The sequence below is a fragment of the Notolepis coatsorum genome, assembly GCF_963971535.1.
Source record: "Notolepis coatsorum genome assembly, chromosome: 3".
Lineage (NCBI taxonomy): Eukaryota > Metazoa > Chordata > Actinopteri > Aulopiformes > Paralepididae > Notolepis > Notolepis coatsorum.
Genome location: NC_140167.1, coordinates 63,948,477 through 63,964,731, shown reverse-complemented (window position 1 = coordinate 63,964,731; position 16,255 = coordinate 63,948,477). Strand labels below are relative to the sequence as shown.

At 40.2% G+C, this 16,255-nt stretch overlaps 1 protein-coding gene across 1 annotated transcript in view; it reads left to right on the top strand.

Annotated features, from left to right (window-relative positions):
* The window catches only part of crb1 (crumbs cell polarity complex component 1), a gene marked incomplete at both ends in the record, with an annotated part of 156,255 nt that overhangs the window by 114,749 nt on the left and 25,251 nt on the right, over window positions 1-16,255 (top strand). The window contains one exon of the mRNA XM_084311229.1: window positions 1,980-2,024. Within this exon, the coding sequence (XP_084167355.1) occupies window positions 1,980-2,024 (45 nt within the window). The remainder of the gene's footprint in view (window positions 1-1,979; window positions 2,025-16,255) is intronic.

Below are 16,255 nucleotides of genomic sequence, written 5' to 3'. Positions count from 1 at the left end.
AGATAACCCAGTAATAACATTACAATTGAATTAAATAAAATTAGGCCTGAATGGGTAACGCTCACCAATAAGCCACCCGTCTTCAAGGCCCACAGAACTGTTCTGCACTCAGCAGAGTATCTGTACATTGACCCAGTAGAATCTCTTTCTATTCACATAACTGAATTTGTTGATTGATGGAGCTTTGACAGTACATGGGTACACATTATATTGCTCCGATGGGAAAATGCCCGAGCGATCTCCAATCTCACGCTGAGAAGAATCCCAGGGTGGAGAGGACTTAAATGTGCACGGGATGGCATTTGTGCGTGTTGTTTCATGCTCCAATTTGTGTCCCGGGTAGCGGACTCTACTCTCTCGGCAAATAGACTGCCATATCCGTGACGTCTTTGTGAAGTCTTCCGATAACGCAAGATTATCCATGCTGCATTCATTCGGAAAGACCTATTCTAAATGCTATTTATAGGGTTTGACAATAATTACACTTATGTCTCTATTTTACAATTAACTATAATGAATTACGGGTCCGAACACGTCAGTGTTGAAACTAATGCATGAACATTTATTTCCACGTCTGTTGCAGTCTTCATATTCTACCGCTTGGTGACATGTATGCACGGTCTGAGCTGTGCGTAGATATACACATTTTGATAAATCCCACACTTTGCTTAGAAATGATCATACGCACGGTTTACGCACATATCTGTGCATACGCAGCATTGATAAACGAGGGCCCAGGGCTTGAGCTCTACAAGACTCCAGTGTTGATACTTGTGTTAACAGTTGTTTTAACACACCTGTGTTAACACAATTACACCACGGGACAACACAATGACCTAGGGGTCGTATCAACAACTGGATCGAAAGTGACACAATATACTTAGTGAGACTTTTTTAATAGAATGAAATTAAACGAGACAGAATAGAATAGCTCCCTTTGAGCCGTTACGGACAGCTTGTAGACTCTAGACATGATTGAGAGAAGTCAGAAACCGACTAGCAAAGGAGATAACAGCAATATCAATAGTTCATGTCTGGGATACAGGCGGCTGCTCGGCACTTTAGCGGGATAAACAGACAGGTTTCCATCAAATAGGTAAATAAATGCAAAACAGAGAGACAAAAAGAGAAGAAAAACACAATAAAAAAATCCTTTTTGAAATATAGCACAGTCAAGGGGGAGCGTGTCTCATAACACAAAGTGTCTCACGCTTTTGTTCACCGTTTCAACCGCGCCTGAGCCGAGTGTTTTAGCTCCAGCATGCCTATTCTAGCATCAGAGAGAGAGAGAGAGAGAGAGAGAGAGAGAGAGAGAGAGAGAGAGAGAGAGAGAGAGAGAGAGAGGAGAGAGAGAGAGAGAGAGAGAGAGAGAGAGAGAGAGAGAGAGAGAGAGAGAGAGAGAGAGAGAGAGAGAGAGAGAGAGAGAGAGAGAGAGAGATGGTGTCTGTAGTGTAAACGCCACACTGAGCTCTCTGGTTCAGTGCCACTGGTTTCCTCTTTCCCTCTCATCTACCGTTTGCCTGAGTCCCATCAGGGGAATGCCTCCAACCATTTATCCTATAAACACACACACCATATCTGTCTCTCTCTCACACACACACACACACACACACTGCTCTCGCATCGCTCTCTCTCTCCCTCTCTCTCTCAGAAGCAGGTCTTTGTAGCCGATTCGCTCAGCAAGCCACCAGACAAGGTGCTTCACGTCTCCCTTTACAGTATTTTTGCCTGGCGAGTTTCTCATCAAAATAACCCCCCCCCCCCCCCCCCCGTTTGTTTGTTTCTGTCTGTCTCTCTGCCTGTTTTCACTCTCCTTCCTGCCCCCTCCTCCTCCCTCTCCTCTCCTCCCTCTCCCTCCTCCTCCCTCTCCTCTCCTCCCTCTCCCTCCTCTCCTCCCTCTCTCTCTCTCCTCTCCTCTCCTCCCTCTCCCTCCTCCCTCTCTCTCTCTCCTCTCTCTCTTTCCTCTCCTCTCCTCCCAGTGAACGAGTTGAAGGACCTCCCTGGTACATCATTGTCAAGACTGTGTAAGTCTTTTTCTTTTGTTACCTCTCCCTATTGACGTACAAAATGCCTTCTGCGCTTTTTTCTTTAAATATAATTGGCTGTTGCCAACTCGCAATGTTCCTCTCTCGGGCACATTAGAACAGCACGCTGCCCCTGTACAAGTTGTTGTCATGGATATTGTCAATAATGTAGAAGTTGTTTTCACTGTTTGTTTCCTTTCCCCACTGACATACAAAATGCTTTCAGCGTTTTCTTTTGTTGTTGTTGGTATAATTAGTTGTTGCCAAAGGCCAGTCAACATCAGCTCCATAGATGTTTCCTATCTCGGCACATTCGAATATTATTACAGGGTCCCTGTACCTCAGTGGGTAGAGCATGGCACTAACACTCACACTCCGTGCCCATTGGGACCACCACTGCGAAAGATGTTTGGAGTCATGGTTCTGTGAGCGGCTTTGGATAAAACGTAGTGCTGTAGTTTAATGTTAATCTCAGTTCTACCAACATGGTACCGACCATTGTATGAATGATTTTCCACGGTACTGCCATGGTAAGAAACATGTATCACCATGGTACAACTTGTCCACTTAAGTAGTACCATGGTATAATCCAATTTAAACCATGACACCAATGGTGATATCACAGTGCTGCCATCATTTATTTTGGTCACTACCATCATGGTAATGACCAAAGAATTATGAAAATACCATGATACCTTTTTGGAAGTACCATGGTACTTTTTTGGTAATGGAAAAAAAAGTGTAAAAGTTGTTGACACAGCGATGCCCATACATGTGATCTGATGTCCTGCTGTAGAGCTGCTGTCAGAGGTTTTAGTCTCATTATCCTGCTGCCTCTTTGTCTCCCCTGGTGAGAAGAGTGGGAGACGGACAATACAATACCTCCTCTCTGTAGGGCAGCCAGTAACACTGTACATACAGCCAGTAACACTGTACATGCAGCCAGTAACACTGTACATGCAGTCAGTAACACTGTACATGCAGTCAGTAACACTGTACATACAGCCAGTAACACTGTACATGCAGCCAGTAACACTGTACATGCAGCCAGTAACACTGTACATACAGCCAGTAACACTGTACAGACAGCCAGTAACACTGTACATACAGTCAGTAACACTGTACATGCAGCCAGTAACACTGTACATACAGCCAGTAACACTGTACAGACAGCCAGTAACACTGTACATACAGCCAGTAACACTGTACATACAGCCAGTAACACTGTACATGCAGCCAGTAACACTGTACATACAGCCAGTAACACTGTACATACAGCCAGTAACACTGTACATACAGTCAGTAACACTGTACATACAGCCAGTAACACTGTACATACAGCCAGTAACACTGTACATGCAGCCAGTAACACTGTACATACAGCCAGTAACACTGTACATACAGCCAGTAACACTGTACATACAGTCAGTAACACTGTACATACAGTCAGTAACACTGTACATACAGTCAGTAACACTGTACATACAGCCAGTAACACTGTACATACAGCCAGTAACACTGTACATGCAGCCAGTAACACTGTACATGCAGTCAGTAACACTGTACATACAGCCAGTAACACTGTACATACAGTCAGTAACACTGTACATACAGCCAGTAACACTGTACATACAGCCAGTAACACTGTACAGACAGCCAGTAACACTGTACATACAGTCAGTAACACTGTACATGCAGCCAGTAACACTGTACATACAGCCAGTAACACTGTACAGACAGCCAGTAACACTGTACATACAGTCAGTAACACTGTACATACAGCCAGTAACACTGTACAGACAGCCAGTAACACTGTACATACAGCCAGTAACACTGTACATACAGCCAGTAACACTGTACATACAGCCAGTAACACTGTACATGCAGCCAGTAACACTGTACATACAGCCAGTAACACTGTACATACAGCCAGTAACACTGTACATACAGTCAGTAACACTGTACATACAGCCAGTAACACTGTACATACAGCCAGTAACACTGTACATGCAGCCAGTAACACTGTACATACAGACAGTAACACTGTACATACAGTCAGTAACACTGTACAGACAGTCAGTAACACTGTACATACAGTCAGTAACACTGTACATACAGTCAGTAATATTGTACATACAGTCAGTAACACTGTACATGCAGCCAGTAACACTGTACATACAGCCAGTAACACTGTACATACAGACAGTAACACTGTACATACAGTCAGTAACACTGTACAGACAGTCAGTAACACTGTACATACAGTCAGTAACACTGTACATACAGTCAGTAATATTGTACATACAGTCAGTAACACTGTACATGCAGCCAGTAACACTGTACATACAGTCAGTAATATTGTACATACAGTCAGTAACACTGTACATACAGCCAGTAACACTGTACATACAGACAGTAACACTGTACATACAGTCAGTAATAGTGTACATACAGTCAGTAACACTGTACAGACAGTCAGTAACACTGTACATACAGTCAGTAACACTGTACATACAGTCAGTAATATTGTACATACAGTCAGTAACACTGTACATACAGTCAGTAACACTGTACATACAGTCAGTAATATTGTACATACAGTCAGTAACACTGTACATACAGTCAGTAATATTGTACATACAGTCAGTAACACTGTACATACAGCCAGTAACACTGTACATACAGCCAGTAACACTGTACAGACAGTCAGTAACACTGTACATACAGTCAGTAACACTGTACAGACAGTCAGTAACAATGTACATACAGCCAGTAACACTGTACATACAATACAGTCAGTAACACTGTACATACAGACAGTAACACTGTACATGCAGACAGTAATATTGTACATACAGACAGTAACACTGTACATATAGCCAGTAACACTGTACATGCAGACAGTAACACTGTACAGACAGCCAGTAACACTGTACAGACAGTCAGTAACACTGTACATACAGCCAGTAACACTGTACATACAGTCAGTAACACTGTACATACAGACAGTAACACTGTACATACAGTCAGTAACACTGTACATACAGCCAGTAACACTGTACAGACAGTCAGTAACACTGTACATACAGTCAGTAACACTGTACATACAATACAGTCAGTAACACTGTACATACAGACAGTAACACTGTACATACATACAGACAGTAACACTGTACATACAGCCAGTAACACTGTACATACAGACAGTAACACTGTACAGACAGTCAGTAACACTGTACATACAGACAGTAACACTGTACATACAGTCAGTAACACTGTACATACAGACAGTAACACTGTACATACAGACAGTAACACTGTACAGACAGTCAGTAACACTGTACATACAGACAGTAACACTGTACATACAGTCAGTAACACTGTACATACAGACAGTAACACTGTACAGACAGTCAGTAACACTGTACATACAGACAGTAACACTGTACAGACAGTCAGTAACACTGTACATACAGTCAGTAACACTGTACAGACAGTCAGTAACACTGTACATACAGACAGTAACACTGTACAGACAGTCAGTAACACTGTACATACAGACAGTAACACTGTACATACAGTCAGTAACACTGTACATACAGACACATACAGACAGTAACACTGTACATACAGACAGTAACACTGTACATACAGACAGTAACACTGTACAGACAGTCAGTAACACTGTACATACAGACAGTAACACTGTACATACAGTCAGTAACACTGTGTACATACAGTCAGTAACACTGTACATACAGTCAGTAACACTGTACATACAGACAGTAACACTGTATATACAGTCAGTAACACTGTACATACAGTCAGTAATATTGTACAGACAGCCAGTAACAATGTACATACAGCCAGTAACACTGTACATACAGTCAGTAACACTGTACAGACAGTCAGTAACACTGTACATACAGTCAGTAATATTGTACATACAGTCAGTAACACTGTACAGACAGTCAGTAACACTGTACATACAGTCAGTAATATTGTACATACAGTCAGTAACACTGTACAGACAGTCAGTAACACTGTACATACAGTCAGTAATATTGTACATACAGTCAGTAACACTGTACATACAGTCAGTAACACTGTACATACAGACAGTAACACTGTACATACAGTCAGTAATATTGTACAGACAGTCAGTAACACTGTACAGACAGTCAGTAACACTGTACATACAGTCAGTAACACTGTACATACAGTCAGTAACACTGTACATACAGCCAGTAACACTGTACATACAGTCAGTAATATTGTACAGACAGACAGTAACACTGTACATACAGACAGTAACACTGTACATACAGTCAGTAACACTGTACATACAGACAGTAACACTGTACATGCAGCCAGTAACACTGTACATGCAGTCAGTAACACTGTACATACAGTCAGTAACACTGTACATACAGCCAGTAACACTGTACATACAGACAGTAACACTGTACATACAGTCAGTAATATTGTACAGACAGCCAGTAATATTGTACAGACAGCCAGTAACACTGTACATACAGTCAGTAACACTGTACATACAGTCAGTAATATTGTACAGACAGCCAGTAATATTGTACAGACAGCCAGTAACACTGTACATACAGCCAGTAACACTGTACATACAGTCAGTAATATTGTACAGACAGCCAGTAATATTGTACAGACAGCCAGTAACACTGTACATACAGCCAGTAACACTGTACATACAGACAGTAACACTGTACATGCAGCCAGTAACACTGTACATACAGCCAGTAACACTGTACATACAGACAGTAACACTGTACATACAGCCAGTAACACTGTACATACAGTCAGTAACACTGTACATACAGTCAGTAACACTGTACATAGACAGTAACACTGTACATACAGACAGTAACACTGTACATACAGCCAGTAACACTGTACATACAGTCAGTAACACTGTACAGACAGTCAGTAACACTGTACAGACAGTCAGTAACACTGTACATACAGTCAGTAACACTGTACATACAATACAGTCAGTAACACTGTACATACAGACAGTAACACTGTACATACATACAGACAGTAACACTGTACATACAGCCAGTAACACTGTACATACAGACAGTAACACTGTACAGACAGTCAGTAACACTGTACATACAGACAGTAACACTGTACATACAGTCAGTAACACTGTACATACAGACAGTAACACTGTACATACAGACAGTAACACTGTACAGACAGTCAGTAACACTGTACATACAGACAGTAACACTGTACATACAGTCAGTAACACTGTACATACAGACAGTAACACTGTACATACAGACAGTAACACTGTACAGACAGTCAGTAACACTGTACATACAGACAGTAACACTGTACAGACAGTCAGTAACACTGTACATACAGTCAGTAACACTGTACAGACAGTCAGTAACACTGTACATACAGACAGTAACACTGTACAGACAGTCAGTAACACTGTACATACAGACAGTAACACTGTACATACAGTCAGTAACACTGTACATACAGACAGTAACACTGTACATACAGACAGTAACACTGTACAGACAGTCAGTAACACTGTACATACAGACAGTAACACTGTACATACAGTCAGTAACACTGTGTACATACAGTCAGTAACACTGTACATACAGTCAGTAACACTGTACATACAGACAGTAACACTGTATATACAGTCAGTAACACTGTACATACAGTCAGTAATATTGTACAGACAGCCAGTAACACTGTACATACAGCCAGTAACATTGTACATACAGTCAGTAACACTGTACAGACAGTCAGTAACACTGTACATACAGTCAGTAATATTGTACATACAGTCAGTAACACTGTACAGACAGTCAGTAACACTGTACATACAGTCAGTAATATTGTACATACAGTCAGTAACACTGTACAGACAGTCAGTAACACTGTACATACAGTCAGTAATATTGTACATACAGTCAGTAACACTGTACATACAGTCAGTAACACTGTACATACAGTCAGTAACACTGTACATACAGACAGTAACACTGTACATACAGTCAGTAATATTGTACAGACAGTCAGTAACACTGTACAGACAGTCAGTAACACTGTACATACAGTCAGTAACACTGTACATACAGTCAGTAACACTGTACATACAGCCAGTAACACTGTACATACAGTCAGTAATATTGTACAGACAGACAGTAACACTGTACATACAGACAGTAACACTGTACATACAGTCAGTAACACTGTACATACAGACAGTAACACTGTACATGCAGCCAGTAACACTGTACATGCAGTCAGTAACACTGTACATACAGTCAGTAACACTGTACATACAGCCAGTAACACTGTACATACAGACAGTAACACTGTACATACAGTCAGTAATATTGTACAGACAGCCAGTAATATTGTACAGACAGCCAGTAACACTGTACATACAGTCAGTAACACTGTACATACAGTCAGTAATATTGTACAGACAGCCAGTAATATTGTACAGACAGCCAGTAACACTGTACATACAGCCAGTAACACTGTACATACAGTCAGTAATATTGTACAGACAGCCAGTAATATTGTACAGACAGCCAGTAACACTGTACATACAGCCAGTAACACTGTACATACAGACAGTAACACTGTACATGCAGCCAGTAACACTGTACATACAGACAGTAACACTGTACATACAGACAGTAACACTGTACATACAGCCAGTAACACTGTACATACAGTCAGTAACACTGTACATACAGTCAGTAACACTGTACATAGACAGTAACACTGTACATACAGACAGTAACACTGTACATACAGCCAGTAACACTGTACATACAGTCAGTAACACTGTACAGACAGTCAGTAACACTGTACATACAGTCAGTAATATTGTACAGACAGCCAGTAATATTGTACATACAGTCAGTAACACTGTACAGACAGTCAGTAATATTGTACAGACAGCCAGTAATATTGTACATACAGTCAGTAACACTGTACAGACAGTCAGTAATATTGTACATACAGTCAGTAACACTGTACAGACAGTCAGTAACACTGTACATACAGTCAGTAACACTGTACATACAGTCAGTAACACTGTACAGACAGCCAGTAACACTGTACAGACAGCCAGTAACACTGTACATACAGTCAGTAACACTGTACATACAGCCAGTAACACTGTACAGACAGCCAGTAACACTGTACATACAGCCAGTAACACTGTACATACAGCCAGTAACACTGTACATGCAGCCAGTAACACTGTACATACAGCCAGTAACACTGTACATACAGTCAGTAACACTGTACATACAGCCAGTAACACTGTACATACAGCCAGTAACACTGTACATGCAGCCAGTAACACTGTACATACAGACAGTAACACTGTACATACAGTCAGTAACACTGTACAGACAGTCAGTAACACTGTACATACAGTCAGTAACACTGTACATACAGTCAGTAATATTGTACATACAGTCAGTAACACTGTACATGCAGCCAGTAACACTGTACATACAGCCAGTAACACTGTACATACAGACAGTAACACTGTACATACAGTCAGTAACACTGTACAGACAGTCAGTAACACTGTACATACAGTCAGTAACACTGTACATACAGTCAGTAATATTGTACATACAGTCAGTAACACTGTACATGCAGCCAGTAACACTGTACATACAGTCAGTAATATTGTACATACAGTCAGTAACACTGTACATACAGCCAGTAACACTGTACATACAGACAGTAACACTGTACATACAGTCAGTAATATTGTACATACAGTCAGTAACACTGTACAGACAGTCAGTAACACTGTACATACAGTCAGTAACACTGTACATACAGTCAGTAATATTGTACATACAGTCAGTAACACTGTACATACAGTCAGTAACACTGTACATACAGTCAGTAATATTGTACATACAGTCAGTAACACTGTACATACAGTCAGTAATATTGTACATACAGTCAGTAACACTGTACATACAGCCAGTAACACTGTACATACAGCCAGTAACACTGTACAGACAGTCAGTAACACTGTACATACAGTCAGTAACACTGTACAGACAGTCAGTAACAATGTACATACAGCCAGTAACACTGTACATACAATACAGTCAGTAACACTGTACATACAGACAGTAACACTGTACATGCAGACAGTAATATTGTACATACAGACAGTAACACTGTACATACAGCCAGTAACACTGTACATGCAGACAGTAACACTGTACAGACAGCCAGTAACACTGTACAGACAGTCAGTAACACTGTACATAAAGCCAGTAACACTGTACATACAGTCAGTAACACTGTACATACAGACAGTAACACTGTACATACAGTCAGTAACACTGTACATACAGCCAGTAACACTGTACAGACAGTCAGTAACACTGTACATACAGTCAGTAACACTGTACATACAATACAGTCAGTAACACTGTACATACAGACAGTAACACTGTACATACATACAGACAGTAACACTGTACATACAGCCAGTAACACTGTACATACAGACAGTAACACTGTACAGACAGTCAGTAACACTGTACATACAGACAGTAACAATGTACATACAGTCAGTAACACTGTACATACAGACAGTAACACTGTACATACAGACAGTAACACTGTACAGACAGTCAGTAACACTGTACATACAGACAGTAACACTGTACATACAGTCAGTAACACTGTTCATACAGACAGTAACACTGTACATACAGACAGTAACACTGTACAGACAGTCAGTAACACTGTACATACAGACAGTAACACTGTACAGACAGTCAGTAACACTGTACATACAGTCAGTAACACTGTACAGACAGTCAGTAACACTGTACATACAGACAGTAACACTGTACAGACAGTCAGTAACACTGTACATACAGACAGTAACACTGTACATACAGTCAGTAACACTGTACATACAGACAGTAACACTGTACATACAGACAGTAACACTGTACATACAGACAGTAACACTGTACATACAGACAGCAACACTGTACAGACAGTCAGTAACACTGTACATACAGACAGTAACACTGTACATACAGTCAGTAACACTGTGTACATACAGTCAGTAACACTGTACATACAGTCAGTAACACTGTACATACAGACAGTAACACTGTATATACAGTCAGTAACACTGTACATACAGTCAGTAATATTGTACAGACAGCCAGTAACACTGTACATACAGCCAGTAACACTGTACATACAGTCAGTAACACTGTACAGACAGTCAGTAACACTGTACATACAGTCAGTAATATTGTACATACAGTCAGTAACACTGTACAGACAGTCAGTAACACTGTACATACAGTCAGTAATATTGTACATACAGTCAGTAACACTGTACAGACAGTCAGTAACACTGTACATACAGTCAGTAATATTGTACATACAGTCAGTAACACTGTACATACAGTCAGTAACACTGTACATACAGTCAGTAACACTGTACATACAGACAGTAACACTGTACATACAGTCAGTAATATTGTACAGACAGTCAGTAACACTGTACAGACAGTCAGTAACACTGTACATACAGTCAGTAACACTGTACATACAGTCAGTAACACTGTACATACAGCCAGTAACACTGTACATACAGTCAGTAATATTGTACAGACAGACAGTAACACTGTACATACAGACAGTAACACTGTACATACAGTCAGTAACACTGTACATACAGACAGTAACACTGTACATGCAGCCAGTAACACTGTACATGCAGTCAGTAACACTGTACATACAGTCAGTAACACTGTACATACAGCCAGTAACACTGTACATACAGACAGTAACACTGTACATACAGTCAGTAATATTGTACAGACAGCCAGTAATATTGTACAGACAGCCAGTAACACTGTACATACAGTCAGTAACACTGTACATACAGTCAGTAATATTGTACAGACAGCCAGTAATATTGTACAGACAGCCAGTAACACTGTACATACAGCCAGTAACACTGTACATACAGTCAGTAATATTGTACAGACAGCCAGTAATATTGTACAGACAGCCAGTAACACTGTACATACAGCCAGTAACACTGTACATACAGACAGTAACACTGTACATGCAGCCAGTAACACTGTACATACAGCCAGTAACACTGTACATACAGACAGTAACACTGTACATACAGCCAGTAACACTGTACATACAGTCAGTAACACTGTACATACAGTCAGTAACACTGTACATAGACAGTAACACTGTACATACAGACAGTAACACTGTACATACAGCCAGTAACACTGTACATACAGTCAGTAACACTGTACATACAGTCAGTAATATTGTACATGCAGCCAGTAACACTGTACATACAGACAGTAACACTGTACATACAGTCAGTAACACTGTACAGACAGTCAGTAACACTGTACATACAGTCAGTAACACTGTACATACAGTCAGTAACACTGTACAGACAGTCAGTAATATTGTACATACAGTCAGTAACACTGTACAGACAGTCAGTAACACTGTACATACAGTCAGTAACACTGTACAGACAGTCAGTAACACTGTACATACAGTCAGTAACACTGTACATACAGTCAGTAATATTGTACAGACAGCCAGTAATATTGTACATACAGTCAGTAACACTGTACAGACAGTCAGTAATATTGTACATACAGTCAGTAACACTGTACAGACAGTCAGTAACACTGTACATACAGTCAGTAACACTGTACATACAGTCAGTAACACTGTACAGACAGTCAGTAACACTGTACATACAGTCAGTAACACTGTACATACAGTCAGTAACACTGTGTACATACAGTCAGTAACACTGTACATACAGTCAGTAACACTGTACATACAGTCAGTAACACTGTACATACAGCCAGTAACACTGTACATACAGCCAGTAACACTGTACATACAGTCAGTAACACTGTACATACAGCCAGTAACACTGTACATACAGTCAGTAACACTGTACATACAGTCAGTAACACTGTACATACAGCCAGTAACACTGTACATACAGTCAGTAACACTGTACATACAGTCAGTAACACTGTACATACAGCCAGTAACACTGTACATGCAGCCAGTAACACTGTACAGACAGTCAGTAACACTGTACATACAGTCAGTAATATTGTACATACAGTCAGTAACACTGTACATGCAGCCAGTAACACTGTACATACAGCCAGTAACACTGTACAGACAGACAGTAACACTGTACATACAGTCAGTAACACTGTACAGACAGTCAGTAACACTGTACATACAGTCAGTAACACTGTACATACAGTCAGTAATATTGTACATACAGTCAGTAACACTGTACATACAGTCAGTAATATTGTACATACAGTCAGTAACACTGTACATACAGCCAGTAACACTGTACATACAGCCAGTAACACTGTACAGACAGCCAGTAACACTGTACATGCAGTCAGTAACACTGTACAGACAGTCAGTAACACTGTACATACAGTCAGTAACACTGTACAGACAGTCAGTAACAATGTACATACAGCCAGTAACACTGTAAATACAATACAGTCAGTAACACTGTACATACAGACAGTAACACTGTACATACAGACAGTAACACTGTACATACAGCCAGTAACACTGTACATGCAGACAGTAATATTGTACATACAGACAGTAACACTGTACATACAGACAGTAACACTGTACATACAGACAGTAACACTGTACAGACAGTCAGTAACACTGTACATACAGACAGTAACACTGTACATACAGTCAGTAACACTGTACATACAGACAGTAACACTGTACATACAGACAGTAACACTGTACAGACAGTCAGTAACACTGTACATACAGACAGTAACACTGTACATACAGTCAGTAACACTGTACATACAGCCAGTAACACTGTACAGACAGTCAGTAACACTGTACATACAGACAGTAACACTGTACAGACAGTCAGTAACACTGTACATACAGTCAGTAACACTGTACAGACAGTCAGTAACACTGTACATACAGACAGTAACACTGTACAGACAGTCAGTAACACTGTACATACAGACAGTAACACTGTACATACAGTCAGTAACACTGTACATACAGACAGTAACACTGTACATACAGACAGTAACACTGTACATACAGACAGTAACACTGTACAGACAGTCAGTAACACTGTACATACAGACAGTAACACTGTACAGACAGTCAGTAACACTGTACATACAGACAGTAACACTGTACATACAGTCAGTAACACTGTGTACATACAGTCAGTAACACTGTACATACAGTCAGTAACACTGTACATACAGACAGTAACACTGTACATACAGTCAGTAACACTGTACATACAGTCAGTAATATTGTACATACAGTCAGTAACACTGTACATACAGACAGTAACACTGTACATACAGTCAGTAACACTGTACATACAGTCAGTAACACTGTACATACAGTCAGTAACACTGTACAGACAGTCAGTAACACTGTACATACAGTCAGTAATATTGTACATACAGTCAGTAACACTGTACAGACAGTCAGTAACACTGTACATACAGTCAGTAATATTGTACATACAGTCAGTAACACTGTACAGACAGTCAGTAACACTGTACATACAGTCAGTAATATTGTACATACAGTCAGTAACACTGTACATACAGTCAGTAACACTGTACATACAGTCAGTAACACTGTACATACAGACAGTAACACTGTACATACAGTCAGTAATATTGTACAGACAGTCAGTAACACTGTACAGACAGTCAGTAACACTGTACATACAGTCAGTAACACTGTACATACAGCCAGTAACACTGTACATACAGTCAGTAATATTGTACAGACAGACAGTAACACTGTACATACAGACAGTAACACTGTACATACAGTCAGTAACACTGTACATACAGCCAGTAACACTGTACATACAGACAGTAACACTGTACATACAGTCAGTAATATTGTACAGACAGCCAGTAATATTGTACAGACAGCCAGTAACACTGTACATACAGTCAGTAACACTGTACATACAGTCAGTAATATTGTACAGACAGCCAGTAATATTGTACAGACAGCCAGTAACACTGTACATACAGACAGTAACACTGTACATACAGACAGTAACACTGTGCATACAGACAGTAACACTGTACATACAGACAGTAACACTGTACATACAGACAGTAACACTGTACATGCAGCCAGTAACACTGTACATACAGCCAGTAACACTGTACATACAGACAGTAACACTGTACATACAGCCAGTAACACTGTACATACAGTCAGTAACACTGTACATACAGTCAGTAACACTGTACATACAGCCAGTAACACTGTACATAGACAGTAACACTGTACATACAGCCAGTAACACTGTACATACAGTCAGTAACACTGTACAGACAGTCAGTAACACTGTACAGACAGTCAGTAACACTGTACATACAGTCAGTAACACTGTACATACAGTCAGTAATATTGTACATGCAGACAGTAACACTGTACAGACAGTCAGTAATATTGTACATACAGTCAGTAACACTGTACAGACAGTCAGTAACACTGTACATACAGTCAGTAACACTGTACAGACAGTCAGTAACACTGTACATACAGTCAGTAACACTGTACATACAGTCAGTAATATTGTACAGACAGCCAGTAATATTGTACATACAGTCAGTAACACTGTACAGCCAGTCAGTAATATTGTACATACAGTCAGTAACACTGTACAGACAGTCAGTAACACTGTACATACAGTCAGTGACACTGTACACACAGTCAGTAACACTGTACATACAGTCAGTAACACTGTACATACAGTCAGTAACACTGTACATACAGTCAGTAACACTGTACATACAGACAGTAACACTGTACATGCAGACAGTAATATTGTACAGACAGACAGTAATATTGTACATACAGACAGTAACACTGTACATACAGTCAGTAATATTGTACAGACAGACAGTAACACTGTACATGCAGACAGTAATATTGTACAGACAGACAGTAATATTGTACATACAGACAGTAACACTGTACATACAGTCAGTAACACTGTACATACAGTCAGTAATATTGTACAGACAGACAGTAACACTGTACATGCAGACAGTAATATTGTACAGACAGACAGT